At 38.5% G+C, this 19183-nt stretch overlaps 1 protein-coding gene across 2 annotated transcripts in view; it reads right to left on the bottom strand.

Annotated features, from left to right (window-relative positions):
• dennd3a (DENN/MADD domain containing 3a) overlaps positions 1 to 19183 on the bottom strand; it is a 36402-nt gene that overhangs the window by 9000 nt on the left and 8219 nt on the right. For both annotated transcript variants that reach the window (XR_009815897.2, XM_061966969.2), the window contains exons 5-21: positions 19013 to 19128; positions 18810 to 18940; positions 15363 to 15474; positions 15173 to 15292; positions 14923 to 15021; positions 14732 to 14851; positions 12604 to 12719; positions 12374 to 12529; positions 11174 to 11270; positions 10963 to 11066; positions 10488 to 10693; positions 10264 to 10423; positions 10049 to 10205; positions 5229 to 5451; positions 3087 to 3166; positions 2795 to 2974; positions 2558 to 2728 (exon numbers count right to left, since the gene is read on the bottom strand). Coding sequence is in view for 1 of the 2 variants with exons in the window: in XM_061966969.2 (XP_061822953.1) it covers positions 2558 to 2728; positions 2795 to 2974; positions 3087 to 3166; positions 5229 to 5451; positions 10049 to 10205; positions 10264 to 10423; positions 10488 to 10693; positions 10963 to 11066; positions 11174 to 11270; positions 12374 to 12529; positions 12604 to 12719; positions 14732 to 14851; positions 14923 to 15021; positions 15173 to 15292; positions 15363 to 15474; positions 18810 to 18940; positions 19013 to 19128 (2348 nt within the window). In the remaining variant the exon portion in view is untranslated. The remainder of the gene's footprint in view (positions 1 to 2557; positions 2729 to 2794; positions 2975 to 3086; positions 3167 to 5228; positions 5452 to 10048; positions 10206 to 10263; positions 10424 to 10487; positions 10694 to 10962; positions 11067 to 11173; positions 11271 to 12373; positions 12530 to 12603; positions 12720 to 14731; positions 14852 to 14922; positions 15022 to 15172; positions 15293 to 15362; positions 15475 to 18809; positions 18941 to 19012; positions 19129 to 19183) is intronic.

The following is a 19183-nucleotide window of genomic DNA, read 5'->3' as shown; positions in this document are numbered from 1 at the left end:
GCAGCCGCATTTTGTACCAACTGTAATCTTTTAATGCTAGACATAGGGAGACCCGAAAATAATACGTTACAGTAATCGAGACGAGACGTAACGAACGCATGAATAATGATCTCAGCGTCGCTAGTGGACAAAATGGAACGAATTTTAGCGATATTACGGAGATGAAAGAAGGCCGTTTTAGTAACACTCTTAATGTGTGACTCAAAGGAGAGAGTTGGGTCGAAGATAATACCCAGATTCTTTACTGAGTCGCTTTGTGTAATTGTTTGGTTGTCAAATGTTAAGGTGGTATTATCAAATAAATGTCGGTGTTTAGCAGGACCGATAATCAGCATTTCCGTTTTCTTAGTGTTGAGTTGCAAGAAGTTAGCGGACATCCATTGTTTAATTTCATTAAGACACGCCTCCAGCTGACTACAATCCGGCGTGTTGGTCAGCTTTAGGGGCATGTAGAGTTGGCTGTCATCAGCATAACAATGAAAGCTAACACCGTATTTGCGTATGATGTCGCCTAGCGGCAACATGTAAATACTAAAGAGTGCAGGGCCAAGAACCGAACCTTGGGGGACTCCGCACGTTACCTTAACATAGTCCGAGGTCACATTGTTATGGGAGACGCACTGCATCCTGTCAGTAAGATAAGAGTTAAACCACGACAAGGCTAAGTCTGACATACCAATACGTGTTTTGATACGCTCTAATAAAATGTTATGATCGACGGTATCGAAAGCAGCGCTAAGATCAAGAAGCAGCAACATAGATGACGCATCAGAATCCAAGGTGCTGCTTTACTGCATTTATTTTCACTTTAGGGGAAACCACTTTTTTTTGGTAGAATTTTGGCTATCATTCAGGATTCTTACGTAAGGCAAGAACACATGTTTTTTCTTTTTAAGCATTCTAAATATTAAATAAATGCGATCAAAAGTCCGCTTACAATGGATGTTAAAGGAGTCGCTCTATTCTGCCTATAAAAGCCCTTAAAAACATACAAACAACTCCATTAAGGTTTTATACACATGCTATAAATATATATGTAATGTAGTAACGGGCACATTAATAATAACATTTAAAATGTTTGTATTTTGATCATTTTAAACATAAGTGGCACCATCCATTCATCTTCTTCCGCTTATTCGAGGTCGGGTGGCGGGGGCAGCAGCCTAAGCAGGGAAGCCCAGACTTCCCTCTCCCCAGCCACTTCGTCCAGCTCTTCCCGGGGGATCCCGAGGCGTTCCCAGGGCAGCCGGTAGACATAGTCTTCCCAGCGTGTCCTGGGTCTTCCCTGTGGCCTCCTACCGGTCGGACGTGCCCTAAACACCTCCCTAGGGAGGCGTTCGTGTGGCATCCTGACCAGATGCCCGAACCACCACATCTGGCTCCTCTCGATGTGGAGGAGCAGCGGCTTTAATTTGAGCTCCCCCCAGATGGCAGAGCTTCTCATCCTATCTCTAAGGGAGAGCCCCGCCTCCCGGTGGAGGAAACTCATTTCGGCCGCTTGTACCCTTGATCTTGTCCTTTCAGTCAGAACCCAAAGCTCATGACCATAGGTGAGGACGGGAACGTAAATCGACCGGTAAATTGAGAGCTTTGCCTTCCGGCTCAGCTCCTTCTTCACCACAACGGATCGATACAGCGTCCGCATTACTGAAGACGCCGCACCGATCCGCCTGTCGATCTCACGATCCACTCTTCCCTCACTCGTGAACAAGACTCCGGGGTACTTGAACTCCTCCACTTGGGGCAAGATCTCCTCCCCAACCCGGAGATGGCACTCCACCCTTTTCCGTAGCTGTTCCCAATTTGCCTGTTCACTTGTGGGATGTTCCAAATGAGTGTTTGATGAGCATTCCTCAACTTTATCAGTAATAATTGCCACCTTTCCCAACTTCTTTGTCACGTGTTGCTGGCATCAAATTCTAAACTTAATGACTATTTGCAAAAAAAAAAAGTTTATCAGTTTGAACATCAAATATGTTGTCTTTGTAGCATATTCAACTGAATATGGGTTGAAAATGATTTGCAAATCATTGTATTCCGTTTATATTTACATCTAACACAATTTCCCAACTCATATGGAAACGGGGTTTGTATTTACGTTTATTTACGAGTTAGAGTGCAAAAAAAAAATAAAAAATACATCCGTTGACATGTCTTTCATAATGATTATGAACGATAGGCAAAATTACAAAAAAACATCATGAGTTTTATCAAAGTTTATCATTAATATCAATGCTGTTAATTGTTACATCCCTATGATAGACAATTGCTTTTTAAAGTGCATTACCGCCACCTACAGGACTGGAGTGGATGTAGTTTGCTATAAAACAATAACAATGTTTGTGTTTTTTGAGCATAGTTGTTTAGGTTTATATAGTACCAGTCAAAACTTTAGAGACCTTTTTGTATGACATTAAATGAGAAAGTGTTTTGATTGGTACGGTGCTTCATAAGTATTTCAAGTGAGTTAACATGAAAGCCTCAGTCTATTATTATTTGCATTCTGCTCACACCCATAGATTATTATTATGGTTGGCACAAAGCTAAGGTACGTTACCTTGTGCTGGTCGGCCATGTTGCGTCCTGCCCACATCTCCTTGACCATCAGGTTCCAAAGTTCGGTCTCTGTCTTCAAATTGGCCTCGAAGGCCTCCTTCCGGCCCCGGACTCGCAGTTTCAAGCTGGGTATTCGCAGGAGCAGGAAAGGAGCTGAGGACACTTTCACTTCCTGTGGAAAAACACATCCTTTCAATACATAATAATAATGATACTGTTGAGTTATTAACAAGTCTACCTCTAAATCTCTGTACTGCGCCACCTCCACGTATCCTGGCCGCCCATCGGTCAGCAGGAAGAGCCGGCGCTGCGTCATGGCGATCTTCCCCACGCCGCGGCTCGTCTTGACTGAGGAGGACAGCTTGAAGACGCATTCGCTGGCTTCGATGTGCTCCAACACTGATGCAGGTAAGCACACCTGAAGAACAAAAACAACAACAACATGAAAGCAAGTTTAAAAAAAAATCTTACTTGTTATCGCACACATTGATCTGTACAACAAAGGTTATTTCACATTACGTACTACACACCTCCTGTGCTTCAGCCTCCGTCTCCTTCCAGATGGTGTAGAAAACTCGAAATAAATCTGGTCCTACTTGCTTCTGATGGCCTGGAATAAACACGGAAAGCCACTTTTTTTTATTATGAAATAAACTATTGAAATGGATGCCTTAATCAAAAAAACTATCACAGCAACGCAAAACATTTAATCTCATTAGAATTAATTTGAAGAATTTAGTAGGTTCATTGGTCTAACTTAACATAAATGAATAAATGCATTTTGTGACAAACTTTAACGCATTTTGGAATAACTTGTTACATATTGCAGAAGTTATTACAAAATGCACTTGCTGCACTTTTTTAAGTGAAATGCAACAATTTGGTGCATTATATAATAAACTATTGAAATTGATTTCTTAATTACAAAAACTATAAGAGCAACACAGTGCATCATATATTTAGAATTTCAACACAACATTTTTGAAAAACAACAACATGGAATTGGTCATTGATTGAATGAATATTTTTTTCTGTTTCATATTTGTATTTTTTTTTTAATTCTCAGTATCATGTTTAGTATAGTAATAGCAAAACATAATACATTTTGTGTAAGAAAATGTCTTCTAACATTTTCATGTCAGTAATATTTAATTAGTATAACTTTTGTCTCTAAGATGCAATTACTGGTAATAATCAAATGTGGCTGAATATTACAAAATGTGGCGTGATTAAAAATTGAGGTGAAAATTAATGTTATTATTACATAAAGTGTTGTTACAAGGTATAATGAGTAGAGATGTGATTAAAAAACTGTTATTGATTCCCTTATCGATTCCTGTGGGTCCGCATGACGTCACCATTCACGGCGCCAACGCCGCAAATTTATTCACAAGAAATGATAACAACAGGGCAACTTGTAATACTTGCAAGGTGGATATTTCATCAAAGTGTATGCAGAAACATTAGCATACACAGAATGTGATAACTTCAATAAGTGGCTAGCAACATGCAGCTTTTATCAATATCTATATGCACTTTAAAATGTTGCTACGCAGCTGCTGGTGTGAAACTCATACTTATTGTTGTTTACAATGAACTCATTAGCTGATTTAATGCTGGCTTTGCAGTATTTTCCTCACCGCTATTATTGGCTCTGACGCTGCCGTGTTGTGCAATACACTTATTAGTGCATGAGCATGTGATCAAAGAGAATGGAGGGCCAAATGGGACAAAATTAAATACATCTTTAAATAATTACTTAAATATGTCACAAATTAATCATAATGGGAATTAAATTAGAATTAAATACACAAAATAGTTTTTTTCTATTGAATTATTTAATCAATTATTGATTTTATTATTTCATTTTTCAAGTATTTCACGATTTTACCACCTAATTGGTAGTTCGGCAGAAATAATTCATAAAGTGCACACAGACAATGGCCAAATCGGACAAAATGTAATAAATAAATATATCTTTAAATAACTAATACGTCATTGATTACTTAAATCTTTAAATAAATAATTAAATTATGAAATAAATAATGAATCCAATCATTGAAAAAAATATTAAATTGTGAAATAATTTAATATAACATGAAATAATTAAATAATTAAATTGTGAAATAAGTGATTAAATGATGAAATAATTAAATAAAGCATGAAATAATGAAAGCATTAATTAATTTTTTTTTCTTTTCATTCTTTCATGCACTCCTAATCATTATCGAAGTTAAGAATTTCAGAAGTAAGTATACAACTATAATCATAATTTTTTGGGGGCTGAGTCATTCCCTCTTCAGCTGGCACTAGACAAATATTGACACTCTCCACATCTCTTTCCTGCTTATCTCTTCTTCTTGCCTTCTTGCTAATAAGTCACAGGAATGCTGCCCGGTTACTGCACCAGTAGCAGCTTTTTTTTTCTTTGGAACTTGTGTTCTGTAAAGTAAACAATTGAAACAATCACCTGAAGTAAGCCTGTTATTATATAATTGACTGTTTTCATCATGCGTGATCACCATGGCATCCACAGGACCCACATAAAGACCCCCTATCTTCAAGAATGTGGGCAAATAATTAACCTGAAGTAGAAATGTTTGGCAAAATGAGTGTGCAGTGAGCCTGAAAGACCTTAAGAGTTTGTAGAAGAAGATATTTTATGGACTTACCAACAGTGAGCGCATCAAAAAGCCTATGAATGGTCCCCTGGTCTTTTACAATCCCCGACTCCTGCACGCATTTCACAAACTCGTCCAGCTGCATGTATTTTTTCGGCAGCTGGAAGCGTTTTATGGCACCTTCCTCCAGCCCTTTGCCATGCCGCTCCAGCTCCCGCTCTTGGTCCCGCTTGACTCGGCTGATGAGGCGCTTCAGTTCTGGTCGTCTGTCAGCCTGCGATGTGCAGTCACAAAAATGAGTGATGAACATTTTTATCAAAAGACGCTACTTTAAAAAGGCAATTTGGATATATAGTGAAATCATGATTTACAAATTTAATCAGTTCTTGGACAGGGTTCATAAATAGAAAATGTTGTATATTGAAGCAAATTTCTCCATCAGAAACTATTTAAACATGAATAATGCGTTTCAGCCTCAACAAAATCCATATTTTAGTAAAAGTTTGTACACTTTCAATACAATATAAAGTGCTATACAATACTGTACATTATATTAAACAAACATAACAAGGAGATGATGGACTAATTTTCTATTTAATAACAAAGTCAAAACAAATACTAGCTGAACCGTCCTCATTTTTCCGCCGCCCTGCTGACCCGCACACAGACCGTCACCAGCACTGTTTGGAAAATTACATTTAAAAAGTAATTAATCATATTTACGTAATACTTTTCCAAAAAAATAATAAAGTAATTTAATTAGTAACGGAATGACTCTTTGACAAATGTAATTCATTACTTGGGAAATAAATTATTGCCTTACTTAAATAAAAGATTTGGCATATGCAGTTGAAAGACATTTCATGAAAACAGGGTGTGAGTGCGTGCCTTTAAAAGGCGGTGACTGTTGCCAAATGACGTGTAACATCAGCGAGATAATCCATCCATCCATCTATTTTCTACTGCTTGTCCCTAATAAAAGTAAAATAAATACAATAAAGTATTCTTCATCCACATTTTATAAACTATCAAAACATTTATCTTAACGTAATGGCCTAATTCTTATACTGAAATTAACCTATAGGACTTCACACACAATAGTTGATGTTTACAAAACTAGAAAGTACAGTAGTCTTATGAATAAAACAAAAACATTATTCTCAAACTAGTTTATCATCAGGTCAGCTGCATCATGCCTCAAAGTTTCTGTATTCTACACTCATTCTCATAGACAAACTTAACAACACTGTCTACCCTCTAGACTAGGGTTGTCCCGATACCAATAATTTGGTACCGGTACCAAAATGTATATCGATACTTTTCCAAATAAAGGGAACTACAAAAAAAGTGTCAATTTTGGCTTAATTTTAACAGAAAATCTTGCAATACAATAAACATATGTTTCCTATTGCACTCAGAGAACAATTTTAGAAGGTTGAAATATAAATTAAAGGGCATTAAACACATTGTGTTTTTCTTGTTGCACTCAAAGAACAATTTACAATTTTCCATATTACATATAGTCTGCCATAATCTAAGATTAGGTTAGAATATAATAAAAGCATTATTTACATTATATTAAATGATTCATGATTTATGGTTGCCAATCCTGGTATGTGCTTTAAGAAAATAAAATTATTAGTTAGTACTAAAAACAAAACTATGGATAAATGTACCCAGATAATCCATGTAGCAGGTAAAACACACATCTGTTAAAGATAAAACACAAATTGTAGCAATTTGTTACCAAATTCAGTCTTTTTATTTGCACTAGTTGCCGTTAGATGGGCGGTCTTAACTCCGCTAATATTTGGCATCAAGCCAAGCAGCTGTGTGTGCGTCTACGTATCTACTGTACATATTTTGTATCTACATGTGCACAACAGAGGAGCCGTTAACTTATGAGAGTAGCGTACAGTATGTGTGTTTGCGAGAATGTCAACGTGTTGACTGAGTGATGTCAGTGAGTGAGTGGGCGAGTACAGAGAGAGAGGAGCAAAAGCACTGCGCAGTAAAGTGATGAATGGGTTTGGTTGTGTCCTGCAAAACTAATAATAAAGCACCAGATTGTCACAAATCGGCGGTCTCGAATTCTGACCGGAAAGCGGATCTTAGCAGACCCATTGTAGGGTAAAGTGAACTGAAGAACGTCTCCCCTGTGCTCCTCTACTACGGTCTGCACCGGAGCGAATAGCAGGACAGGTGTAACAACTACATTATTACCTGTCACTCTTTATAACTCCTTGTGCAGATCTGAATGCTTATTATATAAATGTTTACCTAAGTTTGAAGCAAAGGTAGTAATACTAGTCGCCACATTTGGCAAGGCGTGTTTTAAAGCAACACATGAAGAGCGGCGCTTCCTTGTTTAAAGCGGCACCTTTACCGTTGGTTTTGAAGCCAAAATATCTCCATATTGCGATTCACCACCCTCTTTATTAACTAGTAGAATTGTCGTTTTTTGCCATTCTTCCCCACCACGATGTTATTGCTTGTATGCACTTTGTGTGTGCATTTTGACACACTCAACATCACGCACCTCTGCTCTATAGTCACCGCCACTTAGATGAAAGAACGGTACCGGTACTTTTCAAAGGTAGTATAGTACCGATTTCAATCAATTAGTATCGCGGTACTTTATTAGTACCGGTATACCGAACAACCCTGCTCTAGACATAGTAATGTTTTTTTCCAACTTGTGTTTTACTGTACCAACTAACTAACAAGGAGTCATGAGTTACCCCTGTTCTTCTAAATTATATTAATTTAATTGTGTTCTCTGACCAGTAAGCATGTGGACACTTTCAGCGTGAGGAAGTCCACATTGACGCAAGTAATGGTAGCCTACATGTTTGTTTTCCTCACCATTTAAACAGGAATACCAACTGATAGCTCTTTTTGACGAAACAGCTCATTTCAACAGAACACCTGAAGCAGCAAATACAGCTTTACAGTAACTTTAACTTACAGTTGTGTTGATGTCCCAATCGATGTCTCGCCTGCTGATAGCATCATAAAAAATAAAATGTGTCTTCTTCACTTTATCCCAGGGATTCACATATTATGATGTAGATAGAGCATGTTGAATCCACACTTTTGTTTTGGCGCTGATGCCGCCGGTGGAACTTTCAGCTATCTCATCTCAGAAGGAAAAGCATCTGATTGGCCCACCTTCGTCGCTAACTCTCACCCTCTCTCATATTGTACGCTGTTAAGGAACTGTGATTGGATATATTTCAAAACTTGTCCCACCCATTTACAAAACAAAATTAAATATGATTGGATTTTGTTTCTGACAAGTTTTAGTCTCGTTTTTAATTCGTCGACGGAGGTTTACTGCAGGCTGAGGGTAGGGGTGTGTGTGTCTGTGTGCGCACGCGAACTAGCAGAGCCTGACACAAGTGAAGTAAAGAAAAAAGGGAAGATGATATACAAATGTTGTGGCATGTCCCTTTTTCAGCGGATATCTCTGTTATTGCAGATAATTTTGTCAACTTTTCATACATACATTTTGTGGGTACCGTATATCAAAATGTACTTTCTCAACTTCAAACATTTTGATTTGAGGGGCAAGACATTTATTTGAGGGGGCTCTGCCCCTCTTGCCCCTACGTAGAGCCGGCCCCAGTTGCAATGTACGTTAAAATATTATTTAGAGTATGCGTTACTAGCAAAAGTTATTATATAATGCCGTTATTCCGAACAATGGTCACTAGCCTTGTGGTGCACTCAGTTTAAAATAACAAAACTTCTTAACCTTAACAGCCGGGTTGCTACAATGATTACAAATAAAAAAGTATCGGTTAAATGTTCTTTGCATGCAGCGGAAGGGAGAGGAGTAAGGGATAAGTCAGTGTTGACAATGCTATAGATCAGGGGTAGGGAACCTATGGCTCTAGAGCCAGATGTGGCTCTTTTGATGACTGCATCTGGCTCTCAGATAAATCTTAGCTGACATTGCTTAACACGATAAGTAATGAAGAATTCCGCTGGTTATTACAGTGTTAAAAATAACGTTCAAAATATAAAACATTCTCATGCATTTCAATCCATCCATCCGTTTTCTACCGCACCTGTTCAAGAAGTCGCATTAATGGTAAAAAGTATTTAATTTATTATTGGTTAGCTTCAGAATAACAATGTTATTATAAATAATAAGAAACTCATTATACTCTAAAAATGTTGGTCTTACTGAAAAATACACGCATTTAGTTGTATTCAGTGATAAAAAATATTATATGGCTCTCACGGAAATAAATTTTTAAATATTTGGCTTTCATGGCTCTCTCAGCCAAAAAGGTTCCTGACCCCTGCTATAGATACTTTCTGAATGTTTCAAACGACATATTACTTGCCATTGCTTTCTTTGGATGCATATTGAGCTAAGAAACTACAAAAAAAACTAAAAAGCTAGAACAATTTTGTACAAAACACTTATAAAGCGCACACAAAGTAGCAATTAGCACAATAGCTAATGACACAACTGCTCTGCTGACTGAATGAGCACTGGAGAGTGATCAGCCAACAATAGATGTGCTACCGGGCACAAAGTGGCTGCACTGCGAGCCACTTAAACAAGGTTCGTACACCAAAGCATATTTTTATTCGGTCTGTGGAAATTTCGTACAATGAGGTGGTTTGTAAATCAAGATTACACTGAACCGCAGCTTCCCAATGCCAGTAGCACTCGTGCACCACCATGATTTTCACTTATGTTGCCAGCTAGACAATGGCTGTTGAGTCACCTTCAGAGGATAGTAAAAACAGTATATACTGTACTGCTAAATAAGCTGTACAATGACTACTCTTAAGTCATAATCTTTATAGTATTGTCTCCTAAGAAGTACAAAACAGCATCCATGCACACTAACCTGCAAACGTTCAGCTTCTGGAAGAGCGTCCACCAGCGACTTAACCATCTGTAATGGAAAGATGTCCGAGTCGGTCTTATAAAGACTCTGGAAGTCTTCCAATGCGTCCAGGCGTTTGTTTGACACCGTGTTTACCAAAGCCCGAAGGTAGTGATACCTGGACAGAGAGCATGCATCAAGCATGCGCTTAGGTTAATAACTGATTGTGTCAATACCTGGCCAGGAGAGCAGATTCATCAGGAGGTGTGGCGCTGATAGCCCTGCCCAGGCTTGCCACCATTTCTGAATAATAGTTCTGGACGTAATGATATGCCAAAGGAGGGGGGAACTCTGGCAGGCGGAAAACCTTCACTGCTTTTTGAGGAAACTTCAACCCTAGAATGGGGACGGGGGGAAAAGTTTACTTTAAGAAAAATCCAAACTGATGTAGTCGACGCACCAATGTCAGGGGTCATCTTCCTTAGCGAGGCCGGCCTCACGGGGCTGATCGTCGCCATGGTTTCATGGGCCGACTGGTCCAGGTTGGGCATGCTGGCTCCCAGACGCTTGCTCAGCCTGTTGTCTGGGCTGGTGTAGCTGCTGTAGCCGTTCCTGGTCAGCTCGGACATGGGGGGGCGCCGGGGCGAATCTGTCACTGCCCGGTTCCTGCAGGAACAGTTTGCTATTTTTAACAGGACACTGAAGCATTTGCATGTTACACTCATTTACATGTCATATTGCTTATTTTCTTTAGTATAAACAGTAAGTAGGGTGACCACTGTCCTACACTAAACTAATATTGTCCAAAATATGAAACTAAATTGAGGTTTTGCACAAATGTCCTGCTGTTTTAGAAGCTATAGTCACTCTACATACAGTGTGTAATTGTATCCCCCCTCATTGTTTGTCACGTGCTGATGACATTACAGCATTACCTGTGCGCGAGGTTACGCGTGTTCTGCTCCATGCGGCTGAAGCTGTCCTGTTTCCTGTTGAGCCTGTCTCTCAAGAATGAGTGGAAGATGTGAGTTTCTAAAACCTTCAGGGCAGAGAAATAAAAAGGGGCGTGGGGTGACAGATGACGGAGAGGTTGGACATGGTGCTTTTTAGGTGTACACATTTTATATTCGTGTGTTATATGTGTACCTTTTTGTAAAAGAGCTGGTCTGATGGCTCCCTAGTTCTTAAGAACTCCTCACTGTTAAAAACTCGGTGCTCATGGTTTAAAAAGTCCTGGACACCCCTAATGGAAGACAGTTTATTTATTTGTATATATTATCAATGATGTTTTTTTTTACATGCACCCGTATATTTTAGACATTTGCACAAAATAGGACACATTGTGTACCCACAGTTTTATATAAACATCCATAGGTAAAAAGTAATAAACAGCAAACACTGTACCAGTACATACATATTTTAAGATCCCATTTAAGCACTGAAACTTGCACATATCTGAACATGTTCACTGCTTTTTTTGCACGCTAAATCAAAATATGGTAATGCTAATTGTTTCTGGGCATGACTTTGGTAAATGAATGCCCGCAAAGTAGGAATTATTAATTATAAATCGACTACTTTCATAGCTAGAGCATGAAAAACTTGTTTACAACCTTATAAATGTTTTTTTTTTTTTTAAACATTATGAAAGACCTCTTGATACGAAACAAAACAAACAGTCAGTATGGTAATGCTGCCTGAAGCTGAGCCAATCATTAGCCACGATATGGAGACCTCAAAGTGGTCTGGTATTTATATAGTGACCAATACTTCTGTAGTATTGTTATATTTAGTTCATTTAGTCTTTTTTATCATTGAAAATGCTTAATTTAGGCAAAAAAAATGGAATAGGCTTTAAAAAAATCTACGATGAAATGAAGCCGCTAACTTCGAATCCCTATGTGCCAAGGGACAATAAAAATAAAAACATATGTTCTTGTTTTACATAAAGATTGTGAATGATTCCAAAAAAAGTGCAGTTCCCCTTTAAGTAGCAGGGCCACTGATTGGCTCAGCCTCAGGCAGTATTACTATATTAGAATAAGAGAGTCTAAAGGTGATTAAAGGGTGTTTTTTTCATGTCTAGATGTGTTTCATAATGTTGAAAAACTTATTTACTCCAGGTTTTTTTATGCACTAGCTATTAAAATAATTTATTTCTAATTAATGATTACTACTTGGCAGAAATTGATTTTTATCGCGGTCATGTCTGGAACCAATTAAGAGCAATTAACGAGGGACGACTGTATATATAAAATACAAATAATCCACCCTGTCCATTAAAATGCATCACGGCAGTGGTAAAAAGTATTCATTGTGTTTTTGGCAAGTCCACTGTATACATGCCTGAAGATGTTGACCACCAGCTCCAAAAAGATGTTTTGTATTTGCTTGTTGAGCCGTCGCTGCCAGTCTCGCCGTTGACATCGCAAGACATTGGCGTCCGTGCCAGATCCCAAGTGGCACAGCTCCAAGTCGTAGTGGAACTGGAGAGACTCAGCTCTGAACAACCACAAACAGGCATTTTAAAATCCCTTTCAACTCGTAACAAAAGAGACGCACAATTGCTGGGTTACCTTGAAATAAAACACTCAGCTGCAGAAACAGGAATTGTGGGTAGGTCGATGACTTCGGCCAAGGATGACTGAATAAAGCCATCGTCAATATTGATCAGGATGAGGTCCTCTGTCTCCTGGATTCAAAGAGTCAGACACAACACACCAGGCTGAAGTGCTACATGAAAAACGCTTGTCAAAGATCGTCTGTATGGCAGAAACACTTAGTTATTTTAAAGGTCTAATGTAATGCAAAAGCAATAGTCAAAAATAATCTATAATGTACAACAAGGGTGCTTTGGTGTTTTTATGCCTTTGTGGCAAAAGGTTGTAAAAGGTCCTACAGTATTTACTGTACATCATTGGGGCTTTTGTTTTTAGTAATGAGCTGCTATTTTTAATGACCCACTGCAAAAACACTCATCAAGCATCTTTAATATGAAGGCGGGCTGCTGTTTTTAAGGATCTACAACAAAAATGCTAGTGTAAAATCATCTCCATGTCAGTTTTTTTTGCTGTTTTTTGGAATCTACTGAAACACACTAGTCAAGTATCTTCTTTATACCCAGAGACTGCAATTTTTAAAGGACCCACTGCAAAAACACCAGTCAGAGATTTTCTATTTAAAAAGGAGGGCTGCTGTTTTAAGAATCTATTACAAAAATGCCAGCGTAAAATCATCCACATGGCAGGGTTTTGCTGTTTTTTTGGAATTTATTGGGGAAAAAAATTCAAAGATCCTCTATATACCCAGACATTGCTTTTTAAAGGATCTAATGCAAAAACACTAGTGTAAGATTTTCTTAATGGCAGTTTTTTTTGCTCTTGTTTTTAATCTAGGTAAACTATTAATCAAGGATCCTCTTTAAACCCAGAGACTGCTATTTTTAATGACCCACTGGAAACACACTCATCAAATATCTTCAAAGGAGGCCTGCTGTTTTTAATGATCGACCACAAGAAAATCATCTACATGGCAGGTGTGTTTTGCTGTTTTTTGGAATATATTAAAAACACTAGTGAAATAAGTTTTTTATACCTGGACACTGCTGTTTTTAAGAAACTACAGAACAGCAAAAACACTAGTAAAATAGATTTTTCATAACATGAGTCCTCTGTTCTTTTTGGGATCCTACTGCAAAAAAAACTGTCAGTTGGATATTATATATGAAGGAGAGCAGCTGTTTTTAACAAACTTCTACAAAAAATACTTGTGCAAAATCACCTATACGGCAGGAGTTTTTGCGTTTTTTTGGAATCAAGTAAAAAAATTTCAAAAATGCTCTTATACCGCTCTAGTGCAAACTCATCTAAATAGCAGGGTTTTTTTCTCTTTTTTTGTAATGTAATGAAAAATCTCTGGTCAAAAATTTATTTTTATACTACGACACTGCTGTTTTTAAGAATCTTCTACAAAAATGCTAGTGCAAGTTCATCTATGTAGCAGGTTTTTTTCTCTTTTTTTGGAATCTAGTAAAAAACACTATTCAAAAATTGCTGTTTTTAAGAAACTACAGAACTGCAAAAACACTGGTAAAAGAAATTTTTCATAACAGGAGTCCTCTGCTTTTTTTGGGAATCTAATGTAAAAACTCTTGTCTGTTGGATCTTATATATGAAGGAGCCCAGCAGGTTTTCAACAAACTTCAACAAAAAAATGCCTGCGCAAAATCACCTATACGGCTGGAGTTTTTGTGGTTATTTGGAATCCAGTTAAAAAAAAAATTCTAAAATACTCTTTATACCGAAACACTAATATTTTTAAGAACCTTCTACAAAAATGCTAGTGCAAGCTTATCTGTACAGCAAGGGTCTTTATCTATTTTGTAATCTAGTGAAAAAACACTGGTCAAAAATTGTTCTTTATACTCCGACACTGCTGTCTTTAAGAAACTACAGAACTGCAAAAACACTAGTTAAAGACATTTTTTCATAACAGGAGTCCTCTGCTCTTTTTGGGAACCTACTGCAAAAACACTTGTTGGTTAAATCTTATGTATGAAGGACACAGCTGTTTTTAATACAACACTGTTTTAATATTCTTCTAAAAAATGTGAGTGTAAGATATTCTGTATGGAAGGAGTTTTTTGTTGTTTTTTAAATTTTATTTTATCAATGGCAAAACACAGCAAGAAATGTATGTACTCACTGCAGCCACCTCTTCAAAATGACTAATGTGGCAGCCCATCAGGAAGGCGGTTGGCGCCATCAGGAAGTCCAGCATTCCTCGAGCCAGTACAGGAACATAGGGCTGCTGCCAAGTAAGAGGCTGCAAAGGACAGGAAAAGACGGTCTACAGAGATAGGAGAAAGAGGCGCAAAGATGGTCGGCAATACCGACCTGCAGATAGAGCAGGAGACACTCTGCAACCAGGGTGAGTTTGGCCCAATCACACGAGAAGAGGACCAGCCGCTGTTCATGGAGGAGGCAGGACAAGATCTAAAAGAAGAAAGGTTGTGTTTAAACGGCACAATATCATAAGTTCTACGTAAACAAACAGCGGCCATGTTTGTGAACTTTTCACAGGGGTGTTTTGCCATCTTTTGTGTAATTGAGTCAAATGTCTAGGAGTGTTTCAGCAATGTGTTACCTGCAGGAGTGCTGCATGAGAGAAACAGAGGAAAGGCAGGTGCAGGTTGATGTCAATAATGGGACTGTCCTGGTCCTCCCTAGATGGAAGGACCACCAGCAGGGGGCGAAGGCTAAAGGACTGACACACAAACAAACATGACTAAGTTTGAGTAAAAAGAGTATAACGATATTATTAAAAGCTTTCTGACCATGTGGAGCTGTCCAGAAGGGGGTATAGGAACCAAGGACAACTTGGCAGAAAACTCTTTCATTGTCTCCTCAAAGTCAATATGTCTCGCAGGGCGCAACTGGACAAGCAGACTGAAAAAAACAAGACAAAAAAATGCATCAATTTGTCTGCATCAGTGTGTCAAAAATGTACATTTTGTTATGGAGTATCTTGTTCATCTGGCAGCCTGTGGGCCAAGTACAACCTCTGGCAAAAATTATAGAATCACCAGACTTGGAGGATGTTCATTCAGTTGTTTAATTTTGTAGAAAAAAGTCGATAACAAACATGACACACACCTATAGTCATTTCAAATGGAAATTTTCTAGCTTTAAGAAATACTAAAAGAAATCAAAAAATAAATTGACGTAGTCAGTCAGAATGAAAACATTATGGAATTACTCAATTCTGAGGAATTAATTATGGAATCCCCTGTTAAATTTCCTTTCCAAAGCTAACGCCTGCAAGAAACTAAATCTGTTCATTGGTCTGCAGTTAAAAAGGAGACCGATTGGAGAGCTTGGAGAGCTGTTGCACCAGGTGGATTGACATGAATCATGGCACCAACACGAAAGATGTCAATTGAAACAAAGGAGGGGGTTATCAAACTTCTTCAAAAATGTAAATCATCGCACAATATTGCAAAAAATGTTGTTCACAGTCAGCAGTGCCTAAAATCAGGACAAAGTACAAATAACATGGGAAGGTTGTAAAAGGCAAGCATACTGGTAGACCAAAGAAAACACCAAAGTGTCTGGACAGAAAACTTAAAGCATTACAGAAAAAGTACAGCAAAACACATTTAGAACAGACTGGAGTCACCGTCTGTGACAGAACTATAAGAATGCGCCTGAAGTAAATTGGATTTAAATACAGAAAAGCTAAACGAAAGCTATCAGTATTGTCACGGCTCGAACGCATGCCGCTGTGCGTCCCTCAGCGCGCTCTGCTGTGCGTGTCTCTGGGCGTATCCCTGCGTGCGCCTCTCCAGCCGGGGCTACGCCTCTGCACAGCTGCGCTCATTCAGAAATCAACACACCAGACGTTGATGAGACTCCACGGTTCATAAGCCAGCACGCTTTGCATCTCAGTGCCGGAACATAGCCATCTGTATCGCACAGTAAGCTTCTAAACGTATCTAGCTCCTTCTTGATGACCATTTTTGCTCTCTGTGTCCACCCACCTCTGTGCTCATTGTGCTGTGTTTTTTTCCCTCGTCCTGCAGTATTCGTCACAAGCTGTGTGTCTTGTCTCCCCGGACCTCCACTGGATCTCTTACTGCCTTCCCGGATCTCGACCCCTCGCCTGCTTACGAACTCGGACGCTTCTCTCCTACCCCCGACATCTCGCTTGCTCACGGACAACCGAGCCAGCCTTGCCCCCTTTGGACTTCCGTACGCTTCTCAACATACACCTTCAACACCTGCTGGTAACACTCTCATTGTAAACGCCTCACATAGTCTTGCACCCAACTTGTTATTTAATTACACGCTCATCGCTATATCTAGAATAAATACGCCAACGGCTAAACAGCATTCCTGCCTGAGTGCCGTCTTCTTCTCCCCTGAAACGTTACAAGTTACACCTATACAAAAAAAACAAGGGCTAAAGAAACTCAATCATGGACTATAGAAGACTGGATAAAAGTCATATTCAGGGATGTATCGCGAATCTGCATTGGACAATACTGATGATGGAACTTTTGTTTAGTGCCGTTCCAATGAGATTTATGAAGACGACTGCCTGAAGAAAACATGCACATTTCCACGGTCATTGATGATATGGGACTGCATGTCAGTTAATTGTATTGGGGATATGGCTATAATTACAGCTTTAATAAATACACAAGTTTACATTGACATTCTGAACACTTTTCTTATACCATCAATCGAAAGGATGTTTGGGAATGATGATAATGCAGCTTGCCATAGAGCAAAAACTGTCAAATCTTTCCTTGAAGTACAAATGTAGAATGTATAAGGTCAAAGTCAAGATCTGAAAATAGTCAGGATCTCAATCCAATTAAAAATCTGTGGTGGAAATGTAAGAAAATGGTCCATGACAAGACTCCAACCTGCAAAGTTGATCTGACAACAGCAATCAAAAAAAGTAGGCGCAAGACTGATGAAGAGTACTGGTTGTCACTCATTAAGTCCTAACCTTACAGACTACAAGCTGTTATAAAAGCCAGAGGTGTGCAACAAACTACTAGTGGTGTGTTGGAGTGTTTTATTTGTATGTTTGTTTTCCTGATTCCATAATGTTTCCTCTGAATTGAGTGATTCCATTATTTTTTTCACTCTGCTCTAAAAATTAAACTGTTACTGACTATCACAATGTAAGTTCTTGATTTCTTTCAGTGCTTCTACATGAAAGAAAGTTGCCATTTGAAAGGACTATAGTTTTGTGTCATGTGTGTTATCTGCTATTATCTACCAAATTAAACAACTGAATAAACAACCTCTAAGACTAGTGATACCAATATTTCAACTGCTGTACAACCCCGAGATGACCACCAAAGCAGCCCACAAGCTCAGTCCATACATTTTTGCAACAGATTCCTAAAAACAGTACCAAAGATATGTCATTCAGAATAGTGTCGCCAGAAAATATTTGTTTCTCAGTTGTGGTCTGTATGGACCGCAGCAGTACTCAGTTGTAAAACACTTTTCCACCACTTGTGGCAGCAATGACAACATCAAACAAACAGAAGACGTCTGGAGCTAAAGTCATAGAGAAGATTCTTAAGCGCAAAAATTATAACTAAAGTGGTAAAGCAGTATTTTCATGTGCACTTAAATGTATTGGCCGTTTAGTTAAGTAACAATTATTATCAATTTAGTTAAATTATTTTAGCACAACATAATTGTATGTACATTTATTTTTCTTCGATTATTTGATTAGTACTTATTTCTTCAATCTGCTTGACATAAGCCTAAGGTTAATTTAATACGATTACAGTAAGATTATAAATTCAGTGTTAATATTTGAGTGGGCCCTGGCCCCCTTTGTAGTGAATAAGTTGGGCCCCAATACATGCCCCCGGGCGCTGACCCTGGCGGGGATGCGTGCATTTACCTAAAAATGTACCTACAATTTAAAAAGGGTTAAGATTCCCTGATTTAGATCTTTTAGTCAGCATATTTGACATAGATCTTTTTAAAGTAGCAAAGCCCTCCCGTCATATAGAAGATCTTTCACCAGTGTGCTTGCAGTTGAGTCATAAAAACAGCAAAGCACTGTCATGTAAGTTTTATCAGTTAAGTGGTTAAAAATAGAGAAGCACTCCCGACATACAGAGGATTTTAATAGCATTTTAACCGAGCAAAAGTGTACTTTTTCAGTATAGAGCCTCTGTGACTAACCTTTTTGGAGTAGATTCCTAAAAATAAATAAAATAACTAATATATTTTATATAATGAATTACCATGACAAGCAGTCTCTCAAGGCGTTGTAGTAAGGGAACTTGGAGATGACACACACAGCAAACGACGTAAAAAGTCGAGACTTTGATGCATTCCACCGATGTCCGTTGTGGTTAGCACCTTCCTGACAGGACTACGCAAAAAAAATTGCATTAACATCATCAACAACAACAACACAATTAATCTTATAATACAGGGTATCTACCTGTACAGATCTGTGGTACTGCGCTACAACGCCATGAGTGCGGTTCCCGAAGAGGTCGGTAAAAACTAGGAAGTGATAAACGTCTTCTTTGTGCTCATTTACCAACTGCAGACCACCTAATCAAGAAATCCATCATAAACCGAAATCTATCACATCCGGTTAGCATAGAGA

This window comes from Nerophis lumbriciformis, linkage group LG11, assembly GCF_033978685.3.
Source record: "Nerophis lumbriciformis linkage group LG11, RoL_Nlum_v2.1, whole genome shotgun sequence".
NCBI lineage: Eukaryota > Metazoa > Chordata > Actinopteri > Syngnathiformes > Syngnathidae > Nerophis > Nerophis lumbriciformis.
This window is presented reverse-complemented; position numbering and strand designations above follow the sequence as displayed.